This window comes from Saccostrea echinata, unplaced genomic scaffold (assembly GCF_033153115.1).
Source record: "Saccostrea echinata isolate AGI-Se365-2 ecotype Australia unplaced genomic scaffold, CSIRO_AGI_Sech_v1 ptg000029l, whole genome shotgun sequence".
NCBI classification, from domain to species: domain Eukaryota; kingdom Metazoa; phylum Mollusca; class Bivalvia; order Ostreida; family Ostreidae; genus Saccostrea; species Saccostrea echinata.
The window spans coordinates 37525006-37548871 of NW_026889778.1; the positions used below are offsets into that span (position 1 = coordinate 37525006).

General features: G+C 32.2%; 1 protein-coding gene across 2 annotated transcripts; it reads right to left on the minus strand.

Annotated features, from left to right (window-relative positions):
• Positions 1-681: 681 nt before the first annotated feature.
• LOC133195889 (conserved oligomeric Golgi complex subunit 5-like) lies at positions 682-23700 on the minus strand. 2 transcript variants are annotated; one of them, XM_061331864.1, is made up of 22 exons: positions 23619-23700; positions 23280-23419; positions 22708-22820; positions 22035-22104; positions 21779-21899; positions 21450-21580; positions 20883-21048; positions 20116-20228; positions 19690-19767; positions 17818-17905; positions 16635-16830; positions 15918-16073; positions 15179-15278; positions 14411-14521; positions 13356-13418; positions 9907-9921; positions 4574-4677; positions 4316-4444; positions 3487-3672; positions 2740-2866; positions 2353-2432; positions 682-872 (listed from the first exon to the last, which is right to left on the minus strand). In XM_061331864.1, the coding sequence occupies exons 1-22, from the start codon at positions 23653-23655 to the stop codon at positions 758-760; spliced, it is 2439 nt and encodes an 812-aa protein (XP_061187848.1). In that variant the 5' UTR covers positions 23656-23700; the 3' UTR covers positions 682-757. The 2 variants fall into 2 exon arrangements, with proteins under 2 accessions (XP_061187848.1, XP_061187849.1); XM_061331865.1 differs by lacking the exon at positions 9907-9921.
• Positions 23701-23866: the final 166 nt, after the last annotated feature.

The following is a 23866-nucleotide window of genomic DNA, read 5'->3' on the forward strand; positions in this document are numbered from 1 at the left end:
CTTTCTGCTACCATTGACTTGACTTTTCCTAGATGGCCTTGGGTCAAAGTCATGATATTTTTAGGTCATTTGTCATCTTTCCCCCTATACAGTCTTCCAGTATGTCTTTTACAAAGATATGGCTCAGAAAAAGGATGTTTTCCTGCCAGTGATCTTGAATGCGTCCAAACGACATTGGGTCAAGATCATGGTAATTTCCACAGTTATTCTCTATGTAAAAGTATTGGTTTCCAATTTTTCCTTGTTACACAGATATGGACCAGACAATAATTGAATTAAGAAAATATTATTATTAATAGTAAATAAATTCGATTACCAATTTCTGGTCTCTCAACACATTTTAGAGCTACAGGCCTGTTTTACAAAAGAACTTACAATGAAGACGTAATTTTGTAAATAAGTTTTTTTTTTTTACATTTATATAAAAATTGGTTTTAATATTTTAAAATGAATTTAGGAACACATATTTATACAGACAATTTCTGATAGAATCATTAATTTTGTTATAAGATTTTATAATCATCTCAAGTTTATGATCTTAATCGTAAGCTCTTTTGCAAATTGGGCCCTGTTCTGCTGCTGAAGTAATTAATGAACATTAATTTTAAACTTTTTGTTTTATGACTCTTACGACTCTTTAATCAAAAATTCAATATTGATATAAAAGTCAATGCCAAACAATATTTATGTTTATATACATGTGTTTTCTATATTTACATAATAAATATTGTGCTGAATTGTAATACATTTGATAACATCAAGAACATGTTTGAAGCCCTTTTTGTAATAAGTCCAACATGATTGGATAAATTTCAGCAAACTCTTTTGCTTGCCTGGATTTCATTTGATTTACATATCCCTCCAAAGCACCCCTGGAAAAAAAATGAAAAAAAAATTAATTAGAAACAAGCCATCCATGGGCCACAATGTTTCCTTTGGTCAAAATTTGATAAATGTGAGCAATCTGTTGGGTTTTTAGAGATTTTTCTATGTGTTTTCTTAGTATCAACTTTGTTCCCTATTGTAACATCACCCTTGCAGTGTTTATCCTGACCTAAAATCACAGTTGTGAAGAGAGAGTATCCTTAGGAAATGTTGTGGTTTCTTTCCCACAAATGAACTATATTTTCCCAATTGTTTTTAAGATTTTAATGTGAAATTCTTCTTAAATTGAGTGTAAAAAGGTCGATTTCTAAATATTGATGAAAAACATTGTCCTGTCCCAAATGGACAACTAACAAACTTCAATATTCAGAAAATCACACTTGAGCCTTTGGCTCATGTATTAAAGTTTTCATAAATCTGAAAAATGGAATTCTGTCTGAAATCTAGTACAGTCTGAATTTTGGGTGTCTCTCAGTAATGATTCACTGAAAAAATATATGACTTTGTTAAATGCATTTACTTCACTATAAGTATGCTTTACTGTAATGAATAAATAGATTTTTTGACATTTTACAATCATTAAATTCCACAAAAGAAAATAGAAATAATGGGAATAAAATCTTTTTACCAATGTCTTATTCACCCATCCTTCAAGTTCATAGAATTCTTGAAAAATTCCCATAACCACAAATAAAGATTTAAAATTTCTCTTATTCATTCTCTTGTAAAACCTTGATCCCTTATTGTGGCCAAACCCTTGCCCAAGGGGTTAAGACTTAACTAGATTTGAATCCAGTCAAACCTCGTTGTCTCAAACTGGATGAGACTGTGAAAACTTCTAGATATCCAAGGATTTGACATATAAGGGTAAAATACTTAAAGAATAAGTGGTTTGGACTTCCAAATCACTTTAGACATATCCATGGTATTCGAGATATCAGTGCTCAAGATACCTAAGTTCAGCTGTACATGGATAAGGTTGATTTCAATATGACTAATTTTGGCCCTACTGTTTTTGAGGAGATTTTTAAAGATTTTCTCTATATCCTTTTGTTAGACTTGAACCCCCCACCCACCCCACCCCCAGCTTATGTGGCCCAACCTAACTATATTGGCAATAACTTGACCAAACTTGAATCTATACTATGTTAAGTTGTATCTTGTCTGGCTAGTGTTTTTAATTGACCTCACCCTAATTGTCATATTTACTGGTTTTCTCTTCTTGCAAAGGGGAATGACATTTGTGAAATTCTCTTCAAGCAAAGAATCTCTGTGCCAAGTTTGGATAAAATTTACTGTGGTTTTTGAAAATGTGAAAAATAAACAGATAACATGCAGAGATGCATGACAGACAAACTTTGAAAAGCTCACTGGAGCCTTTTCTCAGCTGAGCTTAAAATAGTTATACCTGCTAAATTGCTGGGACTATACTAAGATTACAAGAGTGTTTCCCAGGTCTATACTTACTTGATAAGAGTGAGTCTATCCTTTTCAGATGGATGGTCCTCTAACCATTGTGAATACCTACTGATGGACCAATCAGCGGACTGAAAGTATATTATCACAAACTATGTAATATTTATTCTGACTTTTTTATGTACAATGTACATTTTGAAAACTTAAGTCAACAAGTACATATTCTTCAAACACAAACAAAACAACCAAACACATAAGGTTCTTGCTACTACTTTAAATATTTTGACACGCATTCAATCCCATAATCCGAATTCCTTATGTAAAAAAAATACAATGTTTACTATTTTTGACCAAAAAAAAAATCAGATTATCATCAATATAGAGTAATTTCCTAATGGTAATGACAAATTTCTGTGGCACTCAAAGTGTGTTTTGTACCTGATGAGGAGATTTCATTTCCTGTGGAGCTCTTGCGAACAAGAAGTGAAGAATGGTACTGTATGGAATGATGTCACCAATGGCCTGACTTTTACTGATGTGTTCAGCATTTTGAAACAGGAGAGGTCTGAAAATAAGTGAATTTAGAATTCCTTGTACACCAGCTAAAGGGAATTATTTCTGTAAATCTACACACAATTTCTAAATAAATACTTTACTTTCAGTTTATATGACTGCACATGCATTTTAAATGAGTATTAGGTTTTTTTTTAAAATAGTAACTTAAAAAGTTATTTCTCTATGCTTCATATATTTTAATTTTTTTTTTAGATTTTCACATATGGTTGATTAAATAGTCCAATACAGATATAAAATGATAAAAAACAAAAAAAAATCAGTTGGATAAGACAGAAAGAATGGTTTTTACTGATTTTGCACTTAAATCTGTGTATATATAGATTGAAAGCTTACAAAAGAAAACTACATTGGAGTTTGTTGGATATCATATTTTATTTATTATACTCTTAAACTAATTAAACTGAACTCCCTTATCATAAATTCCATTTATGTAAGAAAATCCTTGCAGACTTTGATTGTTTAGAAATGTTACCTATAAATGTTCTATAGTAAATTTGCAAAAAAAAAAGCAAAACATATTTTTCTATCCTACTGTTCCATCAAAAATATAGTCCACCCTAGATTTTTTACTCAGTTTGAATTATACATTGAAAACTTTGATGAACCTACCTAAATGCCCTCAGTAATTTGTAGTGGTTTCCAAGATCAGACACTTTCCTACAGAATGGTGATATGGCCAACTCCATCTGGGCAAAATCAGCTGCTAGTCTCATCTTCCCTCCCTCTCCAAGGGGACGAATCAAACTGGCATGCCTCACAAAGAGCTCAACACAACGACAGGCAATTGGATTTATACTATTTAAAAGAATCAGAAAATACAGCTGCTGTATGTCACTTTTTAAAACATATACCATCAGGGTTGTCCCTAAGAATTGAAATAGCAGGGGACGTTAAAAAAGTAGAAGGGGTTCTGGGGTTCCTCCCCAAACAGGGGGTTGAGGGGGAATACCAGAGTAACGGGGGGATAACGTCATTATAGGCGGAGAAATCCCCAGGTCTTAGGGACATTCCTATACCATGCACTTAAATTTGGAGACTTTGGTGATGACCTAAGCTTGTCATCTAACATCTTTGCTGTACAGTTCATGCCAGGAGTAAAAATTGAAATCCCCAACATTACATACCATTGTGAAATACTAAAAGGATCTCCTTTTACAGGTAATTTTTTAAAATTAAATTAATATATATTTTCTTTAAAACTAATTGTTAAGGTTCCACTATAGGCAGATTTTTGTTTTTGTTACATAGAAACTGTGTTAACAATGGCCAGCTTTTGTTAATGTTCCTTAATTGTTGTAGTCTCACTCTGAGAATTACATCCCAGCAAACCATAGCTATGAAACTGATTAAAAAATGTTTGACTTAACAGTCATTTTAAATAGTATCAGAAATTATCATTTTCTGTTTGTTTAGGAAAATCAAACTTCGTCATAATTACCTGTCATATATAAAATCTTGACACTCGTATCTGGATAAATAGTCAGCTTGGCAACGAGACACAAACTCCTGCAGCTCCCTCATGTATAGAGAACATTGAGCCTCTTTGCTTGGGTCTGGTGTAGCTGAGCTGTAAATAGAACATAATTTAATCCAGTCTGCCTGTAAAATTACTTCCTAGGGGAACATTCCACCTCAATTTTCACAGATTTTGTATCTAAATTATTTTCCAAAAAAGTGTACTTATTAAAAGATTCACCTTGATAAGTCCTCTTGGTGCATGGTTAGAATGATGGCTTCTACTGCATCGAGGACCGAGGACATTAGAGGAGAAATGGCATTACTCATGAGGACCACCACTCCCTATATTCAAAACAAATGGAACATATATTGTCCAATAAGAATGTTCAATCAAAATAAAATTTTGATTTCTCATATGTAATATCCAAATTTTTTTGTGACTGTTTGTTTCAACATTCAAATACAAGCAATAAAAATATTTTAAAGAAATTGAAGTTTAAATTTTTCTTCAAAAAATATAAGTGTCTTAACAGTACATGTATTTCACTTTTTTATGACAAAAATATGTGAAAAATTCCTGTATTTACCAGATTAATTAAAATTTTGGGGGTGCTTTTTGTATGCTGTATTTGAGGGGGGGAGGGGGGGGGGAGTAATTACACGTGCCCTGCACTTGATTTCCAAGTACATGCTTGACTTTGTCCTAAACAAACTTGTGTACATTGCTGGATGGCTATGCTTTTTGGTGCAAAAATGTACATGTATATTATAAATAATTGCTTTACAAGATATAAAAAAAAGTTTGCTTTGAATTACATGTAATAATACTGCCAAATCAGAGTTGTGCATTTTTGTTAAGAATAAATATAGCAAAATTTATAACTGTAGAGCAACTTAATTCAAACTCTGAATTTTGCAACAAAGAGTCAATACAATATGTGAACATCACCAAAGGATCATACAATAATACTTAAAGACATACATGTACTTTGTTCATCCCTGCCACAGGGGCCACATTTACTGCAAAGTAAACTCATAGTGATACAGTCAAACCTCATTATCTCAAACTCGATGGGGCTGATATTAAACTTCAAGATATCCAAGAATTCAAGATAACAAGGTAAAAACAAAAAAAAAAAATAAGTGGTTGGGACTGCCAAATCACTTTGACATATCCCTGGTAATTGAGATATCAGTGTTCAACTGTATATGAATTTTTACTACACTGCACAACATGGAGGCTTCCACATAAGTTTTTTTTTTTTTGTAAAATTCTGTCTCTGATAAGTCAAGAAAAATACTTCTCTTAAAAAATCAATACCTTATTTCTTATTTTTAAACTATTTTCCTTTGAAAAGGGCCATGGCATTTCCTTTGAAGGAGAGTGCATTTCTTCTAGACTGACAATGATGCTTTTAATTAAGCTTGGATGAAATTGGTGCAATGGTTTTTAAAAGTTAAAAAATTTAGAGATACTTGTAACAGACAACGTGCAATATCAGACAGCAAAAGGTCACCTGAGTAGCAAAGGTCATCTTATTAAGATTAAATCTAAATTGATATTAACTGTTAAATGCCATACTTACAGTCTTAAATTAAACATTTATCATTAAATGCTATAGTTACATGTATTAATTTTATGATTAAAATTATCACTTTTAGCTAAGATGACCCATAATTAATATTATCATAATCAACAAGAAAATATCATAAGCCATATACCAAAGCGACTATTTAATTATCACTTCAGGTATTATTATCATATTCTGCTTGAAAAATAATCACAGGTTAAATACTTTTCCAACATAATTAAAATATTAAAGTGTAATAAGTGTACATTACATCTTGTTAAATCCTCAAACAAGTTGTGACAATGCCTTCATTATTTAAATGGAAACAAGAGGCAAGGGGTCTAGAAATGCTCTATTTTGATAAATAGCAGAAAAGGTAAAAAAAAAAAACAAACTAACAAACTACATGTATAGTTTCCAAGGTGTATCAATGTTAACTTACTATGTGTAGTGATCCTAATCATCAGAGAGTACTAGACGGCTCTCAAACAATTTTATATTTGGCAATGTTACAACTCACTTTGAAAAATTACGCACTTTGAAAAATTTTTCAAAATGCATTAATTTTGGGACCAAGTTAATGCACTTTGAAAAAAAAAATTTATTTTCAAAGTGCGTTAATATCGACCATATTAACGCACTTTGAAAAAAAAAAGTGCACGGCTTGGTCAATATTCTTGCAAAGGATGACTGCACTTAATGCCCTGTTTTGGGTCTTTTTCGGTCGCTTCTGTTGCTTTTATATCATAATCTTATTTCATTTTTATATATTTATGAAGGAATCCTGTCAATTTCGAACCGAATTTGAATATTAAAATGATCTTAGGCTGTGATACAATAAAATGATTCTATGTTTTCTGTCCTTACTCTTTCCAAATATAGAGAATTTACACTTGCCTGCCCTTGATTAAACATTAGGTATGCATGAGAGGTGGAGCTAATATTGTAAGAATGGGTCTAAAATTAGACTAGATAAATAACAATGACATGTATTTAAAAAATACAAGATCACTCTTTCCCATTCCCTCTTTGTTCTGTATGGCGCAAGTACACTATTTTCAGAGGTTTCAAAAACGAAATTAACAATATGAGCAACGTCCATGTAAGTAAAGAATCTTTTAATTAAATCAATGCCTAACAATTTAACGTGTTCGAGCACTTTGTCCTAGTTAACACTAAACATGCTACTTTACAAGTCACGTGACGGAATTTAGTATTCACAGAGTTACCCGAGGCAAGAATTCACGTGGTGAATTATAATATTCAACATGTTACAGCCCTTGGTTACAATAGAGAGAGCGAATGTAAGAAGAAACAGTTTTTTCTCATTTAAACCATGAGCACATGCTTGTCTATTAATCTCCTTTTGACACAACATTATTAAATGCAAATAGACAACTACTGTTAAACGGAGAACAATAGACAAACATGCGCTGACTATGTATAAAGTCAGTGAAAAAGTGGGCGTCCTCATTATCGTACGGAGATTCAAGGAATTGTGATGACCCCCGCCTTAGAAAACAGCTTCGTACTTCGTAAATATGTACTTTTATTTAATGTAATTACATAAAGTTGTAGATTAGATGTTGACCATTCGTGCAATTAAAAGAAAAATGCTTGTTTTCAAAGTTTATTTTGTCGCAATTTTAGCATGTCCTTAAGTGCAGTCATCCTTTTAGGTATGATAAATAATCATTTGAACCTGGTTCGATAATTTTTCGGTGATGACATCAGCATCTGAGATATAGACGATTTAAAGATTTTTAGGAGTTGTCTTGTTTCCAAAGGTTCTCATAAATGTTATAATAGGGGAATGGGTCTTTTAGAAATAGTAGAGGAATGATTGTTTAATAGCACAGTTTCTTTTCTTTTTTCTTTTCTTTTTTCAAATTTTATCCAGTCTCTTATAAGTTTGGTAGATGTATGTGTTGATAAGTGACTTAAAGCATCACATTTTTCTTAGGGAAAAGGGAGCAATTATGATTTTTCTATACCATGAAAATTCTCTCTCTCTCTCATCTTTCTATCATTTTCATCTACCTATCTATTGTGAACAATATGAAACAATGGTTGACTCATTTATTTGATAGTAAGAATTTCTCAAAAAAGTTATGCAGTCAGATTACTTCTAAATCTGTAATTTGATATCATAAAAACGCTTCTTTTTTTTTCAGGAAAGCTTATCTCAATTTGTTCATCTATTTTACATTAACTCAAATTTATTGAGAGAAATAATATCAATGTCATACCAGTTATGTAAATACATATATTTGTGTGGGAAAGATAGAGAGTTGGACTGAGGGACTTTCTCCTGTCTTCTCCTCATTCTCGATGAGGGTAGATCAATTCATCAGTTTTTCGGAAGAAATATAACAAATTAGTGCTGTCTATTACTAAAATCTAAGTCCGTATTTTTTCAAAGTGTGTTAAGTGTCTCCATGGTAAAAAATGTTGATGTACACTCTTAACGCACTTTGAAAAAATTTTTCAAAGTGCATTGATTTTGTCCCAAATTTAACGCACTTTGAAAAATTTTTTCAAAGTGCGTTGATTTTGTCCCAATTTTAACGCACTTTGGAAAATTTTTTCAAAATGCGTAATTTTTTCAAAGTGCGTTGCCACAGGGCAAATATAAAAAATTACAAAATGAAGCTCTTTTGGCCGGGTTACACAATCTTTTTATTCAATGAATAGCCTAAAATTCCAAAATACCACACCACTAAACCCTAAGGTGCTTCAACCAACAAGACAAGACTGATCCTTGGACTCAAATTGTTAATGACAATTGAGATTAACAATTACATTTGTACTATAAAATCACTAAATATTCTTGAGGATTATGAAGTAAACAACAGCTTGGATATGTTCTACAAATAATTAATCGGGAATGCTTTTGATCTTCTTAAAAGAAAATAATATGAAAATGGAAAATATTAAAGTAAATCAAGTTTAAGAATTTAGAATGCTAAAATATAATTATGTAAACAGTTATCAAAAGTGAAATGGGAGCCATTTCACTGGTGATAGTTTGATGGAGTAATCTACTCCAAACAAATTGAAATAATTTTATCTTTTTTGTGTTAATGGAGGAAAATGGGTATCAGTGTTTGAATCATATATGATGAGCAGTTAATCTTGTTTGCTGTCAAGGTATATTGTGAAAAAGCAAAGGTTCCTCTGTCAGGTTAGAGAAAATTCCTAACTTGTAGATGATGTCGGATTTGTGATTCTTTAAAGATGAACCACTGCATTCAGAATAAATGCATGCAGTCATTACATGTAACAGATACTTTGCAATGCATTGATATAATCTGCAGTTTCAACCATTAAACAAATGCTGCATTAGAATTGCTGACCATGCTTTAAAATATACTTAGTCTACTATTGATAACTCTAAGACTTCAGTGTAATGATTATGACAAAAAAAGTAAAGTAAGGGTTTATATTAAAATTTAGGGAATCTTGATGCCACTGCTTGGAGTGTTTGATGCAGATGCACTTAAATGTTATTTATCTAAAGATGCCCCTCTGCTAATAGATAACTCCAAAACTGATAGATTACTAAGTTAACGTTTGTTTATAAAAATATTTAATTTTGGTGCATATGATACATACCAAATTTACTTGAGTTTTATGTTTACTTTCATATTCTATTATAATTATAATTGTTATAATTACAAAACGTGCAATTTTGGTAAGCAGAGGATTGGATCACAGGGGCGGATCCAGCATTGGGGGGGGGGGGGGGGGGGACTATTTAAAAAGTGAAATGACAGCAGAATCTCACAATTCTTGAAGTTGACATGAGTTGAATAGCATATGTTTTAACGTCAAGACTTTCTGAATCAAGAAGGGATAGGTTAAACTTTTCTTTTTTTTTTCTTTTTTTTTTGGAGGAGGGGGTTAATTGTCTGGGTGCCTCCCTTTGAATCCGCCCCTGGTTGAGAGATGTATGAAAACAAGAACTAAATATTTCAGGAATTGATGGAAACCAGCTTACCGGAGGAGGTTTACCCTGATAAAGAATGTCTAAGATGTATAAAACCATAATTGAATGCTTTTTATCATAATATTTTACCATGCCAGGACCCTGATTGCAGTTCCTTGGTTGTGTAAGTATAAATTATATGAATGCTTATATATCTCAATTAGGATATGCCAATTTAAATATAATTATGATTGGGAAAAGGTTAAGAGATATATTTTTGTTCAGTGGGTATACATGTTAGATGTATTATTTTGTAGAAAAACATTTTAGTTACAAAAAAGAAATCTTGAATTTATTAATGTTTGAAAATTTTACACAAATTGCTGTAACTTTACTTAAGAAGTATGCACAATAGTATCTGATTTTGGACACAATCAATAGGAACACTTCATTTTCACAGATACAATTTATACGTTATTGACTGAATATCAGTAAATATGCATGCCCGAGGGCTTTGTGATGTAAAGTGGACCAGGCTTGTGGGGTCCGCATCAGCATAAAGACCGAGGGTAGGCATAATTCCCAATATTCAGTCAATAACCTTTTTATTACTTATTCTAATAGTGCCAATATATTTGGAATGGTATTTCTAAATTTCTGGTCATAAACATCCTGACAAAATTAGTAACTGCCAATTCAACTGATATTTGTGACGTCAATGTACATGTACATGTATGTGATGTCATTAAGAATAGAGAGACGGAAAAATATATTGTGATGTCACAAACACAAAAGAAGTCCCAAAACATTTATAGTGTGGGCCGATATGGCTCAGTAAATGCCCAGGAGCTCTCTATACATTCTATTGTAATAAATGTAACAACTGTACACTGCTTTGTCTCAGTCAAATACAGTACTGTAGTCAGAAAATATTTTTAGCATAATTAGTAAACATGCTCATAGCATATACCTGCTTATAACAAAGTAATATTTTGTATAAATTATCATCTCTCTTTTAACTCCAAAATGCTAAGAAAGCTCTTGAGAGTATTTATTTCATAGCTGCTAATTTTTCATAATGGGTATCTCACAACTCAACAAAATATTAAGTACCCGGTAGTACATGTAATTGATTACTGTTATGAACACACTGATCATGAATTCCCATGAACTAACAGTGCAGTGATTTTCATTCCCCAATAGTTATAAAACATATCATGAACTATACACAATCAAAATTATTTATCCCAGCACTTCTATAAGCATGTTTTACTGAACAAGTATACATCTTACAGTAAAATTGCTTTATAGTCAACATAACTACTTGGTCTGCATTAGTCAATCTTAAGTTAGCATAACTCTTTGGTCTGTGCAAGTCTTTAGTCAGCATAATTCTAATTTCTTTAATCACACAAGACAATAATTATAGTCAGCACAACTCTTTAATCTACAAGAGTCTATCTTTAGTCAGCATAATTCTTTGGTCTGTGAAAGTTTTTAGTCAGCATAGCTCTTTAGTAAAAGTAATTCTTTAGTCAGCATACAAGTCTTTGTTGTATGTAACTCTTTATGTAGCATAACTACTCTTTATCTATGCAAGTCCTTAGTCAGCATGCACTGCAAGTCTGTGATCAACATAAGCCCTGGGTGAGTATAAATAAAATTAAATTCGTTGCATTCCATACTTATCACGTGATCACATACTATATATATCCTCACTCATTCATGTTCGATTATCGAGTCTCGCTATAACCTACGGGTATACACATATATTTAAAATGAGATAAACATTATGTATTTGATATTTTATGTATGTTTACGCTTCTGAATGTATTGATTAATGAAAAAATTATTTATAATAGACTGAATCAATATTATAATTATATAAGGCAAAGCAAAATAAAAGGATATAGCGAGTACCATTCCTAACATATGAGTTCTTTTCATTACTCTCATACTTAGAATATAATTATTTTATATTCGGACGAACATAGTGAGGGAGAATATAAGTATTATGACTGCACATCCTGATAATAATATTCTTTAATGTTAACAGATGGTCATGCAAAATTCAAATGTCAAATGTAAAATTTATATAACAAATAAAAAAACCCTTGAACTATGAATCATCTTTATATAACTGGTATTCAAATGCTTGTCTATTAATTATTCTTTACTTACTAAATATCAAGTTCAAATCTTATTAACATTTGTTAATTGTACCCTTTAACGGATCGACATGTACTTAAATTAAAATTAAAATTGAAGTCAAACAATCCTCTTATGAGTCTTACATCTTACAAAGAAAAGCTTTGGACGTCAACAGAGTAAACAAAATTCAGGGGTGTACTTTTCTTTGACTTTTTTTTTTTCATTTATAAAGACATTTTCATGCACTATGAGTATGTGCAACAGCGATAAAATTTATTTCATGTTCAACCATTGTCTTCAACAAGCACCCTGTTAATATAGAATTGATATGGAGCAAGACAAGAGGCCCATAGGCCACAGAGCTCACCTGAGTCACTATGGCCCTTCTATTCATCATCAGGAGATATTTTTCCCTATATATTCCCATGTAACACTTTGATTGCCCATTGAGGCTGCACCTTATCCCCCGGGGTCATGATTTGAACAAACTTCGATCTACCCTACCTCAGGATGCTTCCATATAAATATGACTAATCATGGTTGCTGTTCTTGAGAAGAAGACTTTAAGATCTCTCCTATATACTTTATGTAAAACTTTGATCTCCATCCTAACCCCACAGGTCATGATTTGAACAAACTTGAATCTTTGCTTTGTTAGGAAGCTTTCACATAAGTTTCATCTTTTCTGGCCCAGTGGTTCTCAAGAAGACTTTTAAATGACTCCACCCAATTTTCACTATTCCTTAATTATCTCCCCTTGGAAGAGGATGTGGCCCTTCATTTGAAGAAATTTAAATTCTCTTCACCCAAGGATAATATGTGTCAAGTTTGCCTGAAAAAAGGCCCTGTGGTTCTGGAGAAGATGAAAATGTTAGAAGTTTACAATGAACAATGACAATGATGACAACAACAGACAAATTTCAATCAGAAAATATCACTTGAGCCTTCGGCTCAGGTGAGCTATTGGAAATAAGATCATTTTTTTGTGCTGAGAGTTCTTGTGACCAATCAAGTCAATCTCAATTTCTAGAATTTGGGGAAAAGGCTGCAAAGCTAGAAAGAAATTAAATTTTGTCTTTTAATTTTAACATTCACTGCCCAAACTAATGAAGCTCTAATAGAAATAAACCAGCTAGTCCCTAAATCATTAATTTATCCAAACAAGTTAAAATGGAAAACAGGGCGTACATGAATATTAACTGGATATGAAACCCTATATGGATCATTAATGCACTACTTTATGTAAATGTATGCAAAAAGCTGACAGACACTGTAACATTAAGTAGATCATAAGTTGATCAATAGATACACTAGGTAGATCTTTAGAAGACAAATACTCTACCAAACTTTAGATTGTATATGTATTTTACCTCCAGGGATTTCTGAATAGATTCCATGGCCTCAGGAGGGAAGTTGTGCAATCCTTCCAGCAGCTAAAAATAAAAATGTGGGGTATAATTATTTAATTATTACATTTTCAACAGTTAAATACTTTAATTTACTTCTTGAAAAATTACTGAAAGTATCTTCCCAATGGAATAAATAGATTTACCACTAGGTTTAATGAAAACGTGATTATTGATTATTATACATTTCAGTAGCAAAAACTGTAAGTAAGAGTTTATTTCTACAATACCACCATAATGAAAAAATGAGCATTGGGATGGCATGAGGTTGGAGAATATTTTTACAATTTTTTTTTTTTTTCAATTTTGTGTAAATAAGCCAAATGCTAATATACTCGTCTTTCCATGTTTGCAGGAAATTGTGGGCTACGAGTGCTCTCATCATCTACTTTGAAAAAACACTTACTATAATACCACAAAAGTGAAAAATTCAGCATTTTTTAAGAGCTATTCCAGAAAAAATATATGTCTGGGGGGGCTGGGGGGGGGGGGGGGGGGGGTTAACCTTACCACCCACACACTTTTCTGGGGTGGGGGTTGAATGCACTTACTAATGCTTATTTTAAAATGGAAGGTATTCTATTGAGTGGTGAGTTAGATTAGTTAACAAAAATAATAATTTGGAGCAAGGGCGTCAATCTGATTAAAATAAGATATTTGTTACGCTCCAAAATTTTGATACAGTGAAAACTGTCTAATCTGACACCTGTGCAATCCGTTTTACTGTGAATTCCCCTTATTTAATCTCCCATTTTACTGTTTCTATGTTCTTTACATTGTGTAATCCAACACCCTGTCTATTCAGACACAAATTTTGTCTCCCAGTGCATGTTGGATTAGACAGGTGTATATTGAAATTGGTCCAAAACTGTTGGAGGAGTAGCATATTGAAAAATTGTTTACTGACAAACAGACTGACAGACAGATGACTGACACCTTACTATCACATAAGGTCTTTTGGTCTCTGACCAGTAGAGCTAAAAACACACACATTCCTTTACCTGAAATACAAGTCATACCTTTGTTATGGACTGATGAAGTAGATACAGTATATTGACCATGGTAACGTTTCTCAGCTGACCAGGAGTGGATGGTCCAATCACCTGACTAGCCTCCCCATCTGTTACCAGCTGTAAAATACAAACACTATTTTGATGTTTAAAAATTGAAGTACAGGCGCAGTATGTCCTGTTATTAGATATCTGAAGGTTTATTTTCTACACAAGTCTCAGGATGCTGCAACTTATTCATGCTAGTAAACAGTTTGTAATTTCCTATACATATTAAAAAACTTTATTCCACTTGCAACTGAAATTGATTATATTCAGAAAATTGATGCTATAGCCTTCTGTGAGCTTTTATTCAAATTCAACATTTGAGCCTCTTACAGATTTCCTCAAAGAAATACTTGCATTTTACTTGTCAATGCAATGCAAAACATGACTTCATTGACAAAATGATACATGTACATTTATTATGTGATGTTGCAATGAAAAAAAATGTTGATGGATTAAAACATATTTTTAGAAATAACAAATGACGAAGGAATATAATATATACATGAATAAGCATTCAGAATATAATATATACATGTATAAGCATTCAGAATCCAAAATATATTCTGCATGGAGTGTGTCAAAAATCACACTGAGATATGCAAACAAATTTTTATGATGCACTCATGCATTTTTCCTAATTGTACTCAACCTACTGTAATTAACTGATTAATTGTTTTATTAATTATATGATTGTTACAATAAAATACGTGAAGAGAATGTGCTACAAACCAGTTGTTCACTTTTCACTGCGAAGAGCTGAATTGTCTTGGCAACATTTTTAGCCACAGTGATACAAAGCTTGGCATCAACATTGGCAACATTCAACTCACTACAAAGAAAAATCAAAAACGAGATTGACCTTTGATCTATTAAGAAATTGACACCAATATATGTTGTCTAACTTGCACTACCCAGCACTATTTGTATGTAGTAAATATTAAATCTGTAGATTGCATTGTGCTCAAGTTACTGTACCCAATTATTACTGGTATTTGACTGTGACTTTTATTCGCACTTTGTCAATTTGAAATCCATATTTGATTATGAATTTTCGTGACTGAGACAACACTCTTCATAAATATAATATATAAAGAGAAATATTCACAAGTAAGAAAGGGTCGCAAAACTTGCAGTCTGCCAGTCGCAGATATTTCTTGCACTCCAATAAAATTTGATTGACCCTTTCTTACTTGTGAATATTTCTCTCTATATATTATGTTTATGGATCAACATCACACACAAGTGTTAAGAGGCTAGTACGAATCCATGTTCTGGTGAAAACTTTGTATTGATAACAAATCTCCCAGTAAAACAGCAACTGTTTGACTTACATATACTTTAATGCTATTTTAACTTCATATTTTACTTAACCTATTCATTTGATCACCGCTTTGTCTGGAGATGCTCGAAGTGATGTATTATATTGTATAATTCCTGCAGTACTTAATTTAATCATCATCTGTATTACCTGGAAATAGTTTTGACGATTGTTTCCACTTCCTGTGTTGTTGGGGGGTTCCCCGTACTGAAGGCAAGGTTAATGGGGTCAAACAATCTAGATAACGACTTAGACAGGTAAGCATTCTCAAACTTTGTCAGTGTATTCCTTAATGCTTTCTCTGAGCTGCAAAATAACAAAAAAAGACAAAATAAGTTTGCCACACTGAACAATTATTATTGTCAATCCTCTTTACCCTGTATCAAAAAATTTGAGACTGTACCTTCACCTGACAAAAAATTGTAGCTTTAATAAGGCTTCAGGACCCTCTGCGCACTGAGGAAACAATATTTTATTGGACACTGAGAAAATTACATTGTATAAAGGTGTCAATATTGAGTTCATCGATCTACATGTATTTCATTTTCAGCATAGGGTACTAGCCATTTATCCCCAGGAAAAAGCATAAAAAAAAACATTGTATTGATGAACATGCAGCTACACGTATCACTGTTTCTTACTTTATGGGGAAATGCAAATAATGTGATGTATTAATTTACCTTAATAGCATAAAAATTGTTAAGAATGCTTGAATTGATTACAAAATGAGTATGGTAATACAATGTAGATTTAAATTTATTTTATTTCATACAGATAATTCTAATTATATAAATCTACCACAGAACTAGTGCTCTTTAGTGTGCAGTGAATCGAGGGTCCTTAAGATTGGTAAGATGCTATGCTTACTCATATTGGTTCCGTTTACTTCCTGGAATGAAGATATCGTCTTCTGTATTTGTTTCTTCTTCACCTGATGGCTCCGACTGTGACACGGACGTTGCCGTAGTGATACTGAACTGTTGAAGCCGTCTCCAAAGGTCATTATATAATCGTAACAACTTTGGATATTCTCCCTCAAAGGCCTGCTTTAGGTGTGTAGAGGCTGTTTATGGAACAATTTTTTTTTAAACACTTTTTATTAAATTTCCCACATGTACATGTATGAAATACTGCAAAGGCAGAATTAAGCAAAGAGTAATTAAATATAAATGAAAAAATATGTAAATTCATATACATAATATATTGTGGAAATTACTTCAGATACAAAAACATACTGTACTTCATCACCCAAAAAAATTTTATGTCAGATTTTAAAATAATTAATGTTATATGTACCAAGTATTGATTTGCTGCTCTATATATAATTAAACTTCTTTTTTAACGTTTTTAACTTTGTAGCTAATCCTGACCCAAGGATCGTAAAGCAGACTTAGACTAAAGTCAAAGTTTAATCATGTCAGATGTTACTTAACGGTGAATTACAATTCAAAATATGAAGAAAACATCACTTGAAAAGCTAGAACACTTAGATGTATTTTGGAGTGTTTGAGTGCCTGACAGTTTCATTGATACAGAAAATTTGACTCCAGTCTAAATCGTTTCTTGATCCTGAGGCCAGCTTACATACAGATACAGGTACAAAGTACATTGTACATCTCCAGAAGATTATAATTAGCTATACAAAGTGTACAGGTACCTACACTGAAATTTCCCATGAAGGAAGAAATATCTCCAGTACAAGTACATGTACATATATTAGGTACTTTGGGTTTACATTTTTTTTATAATACAAAGTTACTGTACTGTAGCTACAAATTAATAGAATGTGCATGCAATGTGAAAGAAAAGGGGGGTGGATCACACTTTTTTGTACTACAGTGCTATCTGATACATTAATCATGAATGAGTACTTACCCTTACTTCCTAATGAGGGCAGATTTCAATATGATATAATAAATTATAATATTGAAATTATGTGTTTCATGCATTTCAATCAACAATGTTCATCACAAGCATAATTTTCTACATATCATGAAAGAATAAAAGTGATGGTCATAGATGGAGCACACAAAAATGTTACTGTGGTTACCTTCTGAAGCATTGTTGAATTCATTTGTCAGCATGTGAGTGATGCTTTCCCAGAATTCTTGCATGATGTTAACATGTCCCTCCTTGTGCTGCCAATCAAATAAAATTTGTGAGAAGTATGGTCAATACAATAAAAGGCCCTTGGGACAAAATGCTCACCTGAGTCTGCACAATATTCACTTCCTGACAAATGTACATGTATATACAATGTAAATAAGACACATTATTGTAGCTATTGATTTAGAATCCTTGATTTTAGCAAATTTAATCTACAGTATATTGAAACTTTTTTCAAGTTTACAAATTGTGGTCTTCAGTTTTTATCTACATTCGTAATTAAATTTCTGTATTAGACTTTTATTATTAAAAACCTCAACCTAGGCATTTGGGCAATGGCTTGAGGACACATCAATCTACACTACATAAAAATGCTTGCATAATAATTTGAATCACCAATAACAACAGTTCTAGAGATTTCTAAAAAGAATTTATTCTTTTTGTAAGAATGTCAACCCTTAAGGACGTTCGATCCTGAGCTTTTGAGCAGATTTTGGTCTGAAGCTTTATTTCTAAAATTCTGCATTATTTTTAAGTTCTAACTTTAAATCTGGATTCTACAATGCAAATTATACTATATCCAATGAAAAAAACGCGATTAAATTCCATTCAAATAGGATTAAGTCAGGAACTATATTTTGTGGCGGAAGATTTTTTAGAAGAAAATGATCATTTTTTCCCTTTTGAAATATATACAGTACTGTTAAGTTTAGATTCCTATTTTTCCATGCTGGTTGCACACAGAGCTATTTTGTGCATTGAAATGTTTAATGCTGGTTCTAAAATATTAATTAAATCAGTTTTTGTGAATTCTATCATCATATTGTGACAAATATAGAAAATATATTCTGAAACTCCAGGAAAAAATTGAGCCAATTTTATCACAAAATTAACAGTTTTTTAGTAATATCTAAAAAATAACATCATAGACCTCCACTTTTGATTTTTTTTTCTGAATATATAAGATAACTCTGATCAATCTACTTAAATTCAGCAAGAGTTTAAGACTTTAAAATATTTTCTTGCTTGTTAAATTTTTAATGCCCGAAAAATGACATTTTGTGAGTGCAGAAAGGTCAAATAATTGATTATGCGAAGCAATTTGAAAATTTTTCTTTGTCACAATTTTAATGTGTCTTTTTTAAGAGAGAATAATAGCATACTTTGTCCCATGATTTATTTGGATAAAAAATATTGGAGGGAAAAACGTCGAAGATGTTATTTTTGATTAAGATACAAATTCAGTGCAAAAAGGTCATTTTAAATGTACTGTAGCGCCAAAAGAAGCATATTGACCCCCATTTTTTGTTTTGATTTTTAATTAAGCTATGTGTGTACAAGCTAGAAATATACTTGACAAAAAAAGTTTAAGACTTTAAATATCAGGATCCAACGTCGTTAAGTGTCATGCTATGATTTGAAAAAAATCAAATCTAAAATAATTTTTTTTTTTGGGGGGGGGGGGGGGGGGGGGGGTTCTCTGACCAAGTGGTTCTTGAGAAAATTTGTAGGTGATCCTGCCTAATTTTTACTATATATAAATTATCTCTTGGAAGGGGTCATAACCTGTCTTTGAAATAAATTTGACTCCTGTTTCCCCAAGTGCCAAATTTGATTGAAATTCTTCAATTGGTTCTGGAGAGGATTTTAAATTTTTTAAAGCTTAACAAATACAGACATACATATAGGTCATACAAACTTCAAAAACGTTTTGACTCAAGTGAGCTAAAAAATACATTTACATGTAATTAACCTTCCTCTTAAAAAGGAAGGAATGCAAAAAGCAAGGGGATACAATAAGCATTATTCAGTGTACCTTTCCCAATTCTTCTATGAAGCAGACATGTGTCACTGGGTCCCTTTTCTTCACTAAAACCTTCTGTAAATGCTGCACCTGTTATTTGAAAGAAAAAGAAAAACCTCAGGCTACCTGAACCTGTTATATAACCCATATTCCCTAAATCTATTCAGCTCTTCCTACTAAATCACTTATTTTGGGGGGATTTTTTTCTGTGTTTTCAAAGTATGAAGGAAACCCACAAATTCTGTCCTCTATACAGTGTCAAAATTTCATTCTACAGTATCTTGTTTGTCCTTTACCTCAAACCCAAATCTCCCTAAATCAATATTTTTTTTCCTGGTTACCTCAAAAATTAAACCCCATGAAAATATTATTAAAAGATTTTTACATCAGCAGACTGCATGGTCTTGCAAGCAATTGAAATTTCTGTGAGTTTCTGACCTGAGCACATGAGGCATAGATATTGTCCATTAACTTCTCCATGTTGGTCCAGAGTGAGGCTCGGAATGCTGCAGTATTTCCTGTGACTGGCATAGCTGCCCTACCAGGTCCTCCTGCAAAGTTGTACAAAACAATTGATATTTGCATCACAATCTGTCTAAAAAAGCATCAACATATTAACTAACAGTTAGTTATCATAGCCTAAATAGTTTAGATCTCTTTTTACTGACTGATGCAGCAAAAACATTTAAATACATGTACATGTAGCGTAGTTTAAACGGCATACTACCCAGGGCCTTTGTCTGAAAATATCCATTACTTGATTCTTTGTATTAACATGTATGTATAGAGCAGTGATCACTATTAAAAGCTGTTATGCAAAGATATGATCTGGGAAGAAGTTAACATTTTTTTAGTACATATACATGAACATGTACCGGTATATTATATTTAAAATGAAGCAAAGAAAGGTGATCCTACTTTGAAGTCCCATAGTAAGTTATACCAAGCCTAAGTTTTTACTGATATTTTAATCTGGGAAAGAAATGAATATACTAAGAAATACATGTACATGTAAATGACAAAATTTCCTGTTTTATTTTTCAAGATGATTAATACCTACCAACAAACAAATTACATAGTAATTTCAGTTGTAATTCAATTTACATAATGTACTATTCTAAATATTTCCAAAGGTCTGAAATTTGAAATTTTACTTTACTACAACTGTTTTAAACAATAATTTATCTATTTTTCTTATAACCGACCTCTGCCTCGTGGTACATTCTGCTGGGCCAGGCTCTGAGCATCCAGACAGGTTCTGACATTTTTGTTGAGGTTTTCTATACAATTCTGTATCACACGCTCCACAATGTGGTGTAAACTACCAAGGTTGTGAAAGACTTGGAGAGAAGTGGCTACTTGTGTGGGATTCTACATATCCAAAACAGAAGGCACATTTTCACTGACTAAAGAGTTTTAAGATAAAAGAGAATAACACATATACACGTACAAATACATGTACTTTCTGAAAGTCTGGTTCCTAAACAGTATTGACTACTATAGATCACAAAATTTTCGCAACACCTTATTTTCTTGAAATAGTTCTTTGGTATTTATAAGTGAGAGAATATTTTCAGAAATTTTGGTTATTGGTGAATATAATCATAATTATCATTTTGATAAATAAATGCAAGAATAAAATTTTCAGTACAGATGGTTTTGTGTAATAACGTGAAAATAAAATTCTTGCAAATAAAAACTGATTTACAGTATTATAATTCTGTGGCTCTCTGTATACACTACACACATCTGACAAAAATCAGAGAACTGACCTGGGTTTCCATTCCCTGCTCTAACATTTTGTGTGCCTGTGACTCCACATCTTTCCTGGCTTGTTTGATAAAACGACGATCCTGTTCTATGATTTCCACACCACTGAGATCCACTCCCTCACAGATATAATCTAAAAGAAATTTACAGTCAGTTTATTGATATTTACTTTCTCCTTGAAATATTAAGAGCTTTTCATTTATAACATTCCATGAAAAAATGCTTTCCAGCTTAAACTTTTCAATGGACTTTGTACAATATAACTTTATAGCAGTACATGAATTTCCAACACAATGAGATGAGGAAATTTTCAACACTTAAAATCTTTTACCCAATTCATTCAGACTTTGAGCAGCCTTGGTTATCTCCCTTGCTCCCCCCTGGAGCTGACTGTTTAACCTCTTGCCAAGGTACATGATTCTAATTATTCTCCTGAGAAGATCGCAGGTATCCTGGAAAGAAAAATATTTATACAGTGTACAGGTACGTAACAATCTCAGAACTCACAATCTTTTTCATTCAGCAAGTCTACTAATGAAAAAATGTATCAAAAATCATCTACACCAACTCCCTCCTTGAAAACCTACTTGCAGATTTCTTAACTGGGTTGTTCTTGATGAGATTTTGTTAAATGGTTCTGACACTTTAGAACGGATTCTGAAACAAAATTTAAATATTTAAAACTTATTTAACAATGTGCTGAAATTTTAATAAAAAATTCCTGTAAATCAAAAACATAATAAAAAACTACAGTTAATCTGATCCTGATATATTATAAGCCTAACTTGATATAAAGAGGATAACGACAAGGCTCCATTCCACATTTTCCAAAGACTATCATAGCTAGTACAAACACAACTGCCAATTTAATGTAATATATTAATAAATATAATCTAAAAATATATTACAGGCCTGGAGTTTTTTGCTTCATGCCAATTTTCTTGGGGTATTCATACAAGATAAAATCTGCTAGGCCAAGCACTTGTCTTAATCACAGGTAGTCTAAAACTATGAGAAAGCATCAATACCTGAGGTTTTACATAATATATTTATCTGAACTTTGGTATCTTGCAGGTTGACATCTTAGATACATGGATATGTAAAGAGTGTTGGTCAATGGTCGTCACAGCCACTTTTTCATTATAATTATATTTCAATCTCAATATCTCAAATTGTCTGATATTTCAATGATTTTTATCAGCCCCATCAAGTTCAAGATAACAAGGTTGGACTGTATATGAATTTGATACATGTACTTACCGATCCATTGCTGCCAGCAGGGACTGGATCCTAGACTGCATCATCTGAAGTACACCTTCCAGTGTCTCCACACCTGTAGCTTGTGATAGCAGGTCCTCATGGTGTGCAACAATCTGTAATGTGCACATTACAAATGGAAAGTATAGCATTAGAGTTTTCCTCTAATTTTGACTGTTCTTACTAAGAAAAGGACTGAGGTTTCTTTTGATTGAGATGCAAATTAGTGGGAAAAAATTTTATTTGGGATTCAGATTACTTCGTTCTTTTTTTTATTGTGTGAAGTGCAAATAAACGAGAAGAAGCATTCAATTGTGACATAATAAGGCACTTATGTTGACAATGACATCTACTTCTCTGTTTCTCTGTATAGCAGAACAAAAATAATTCCCTTGTTGGAGAATATACCTCTCAGTCTTGATATTTTGTTGGCATATAAAAGACTCACCCTTTGGGCTCGGTTTTTTATCCATGTATATTTTCCAACAATTCCTCCGACTAGGGAATTATTTCTTAAATGTATGAGAATTGTTCCAACGATTGTTCTGTGCCATCCATGGAAAAAGAAGACTTACCTGAGAATGAATTTCTCTGTCCAGTAGGGAAATGCCCTCAGCTAGTTTAGACAGTTGCTCTGATATGGCCTTTCCTTGAATCGCTTGATTTGCATGTGCTTTCACATCAAAAGTTTCGTCTAAAAATTTTCTGAACTCCTCTACAAATAAAAGATGGGAAATAAATTGTGCCACATTTACTGGTTCGGATACAACCGAAGGTTAAAACAAAAATTTGGATAAATTTCCGTTTTGTCTCTTCATCAGAACTAATGGTATACAATGGTCAGCAAATAATCTAAGCAAGTCATAACTTAAACAGCTGCAAGGAAGATAAGTTAAGAAATGAAACATAATTACCATCGCTGGCTAGTTGCTCTATGACATGGTCCTCCATATTGACAAGTAGAACTTCCGGTTTACTAGTTTAGTTTCGTATGATCAGAATGTTTGCAGTTAAACTCACAAAAGATACACTAGAAATTAATATATTTAAATAAGATTGTTTATAATTGATTTAAAGTCTTATATTCATGTAAATAAGAAAAAAAATTCAACAGTCCGTTAAGTTTTACTTTCACTTTGACTTACACATGTTTCAAGTTGCT

Coding starts and splice junctions, on each gene's coding strand:
- LOC133195889 (XM_061331864.1), bottom strand. CDS start 23,655: ATGGAGGACCATGTCATAGAGCAACTAGCCAGCGATG. Junction 22,821..23,279: donor ACAGAGAAATTCATTCTCAG/GTAAGTCTTCTT, acceptor TGCACATTACAG/ATTGTTGCACACCATGAGGA. Junction 16,831..17,817: donor ATTCAACAATGCTTCAGAAG/GTAACCACAGTA, acceptor TTCCATAAACAG/CCTCTACACACCTAAAGCAG.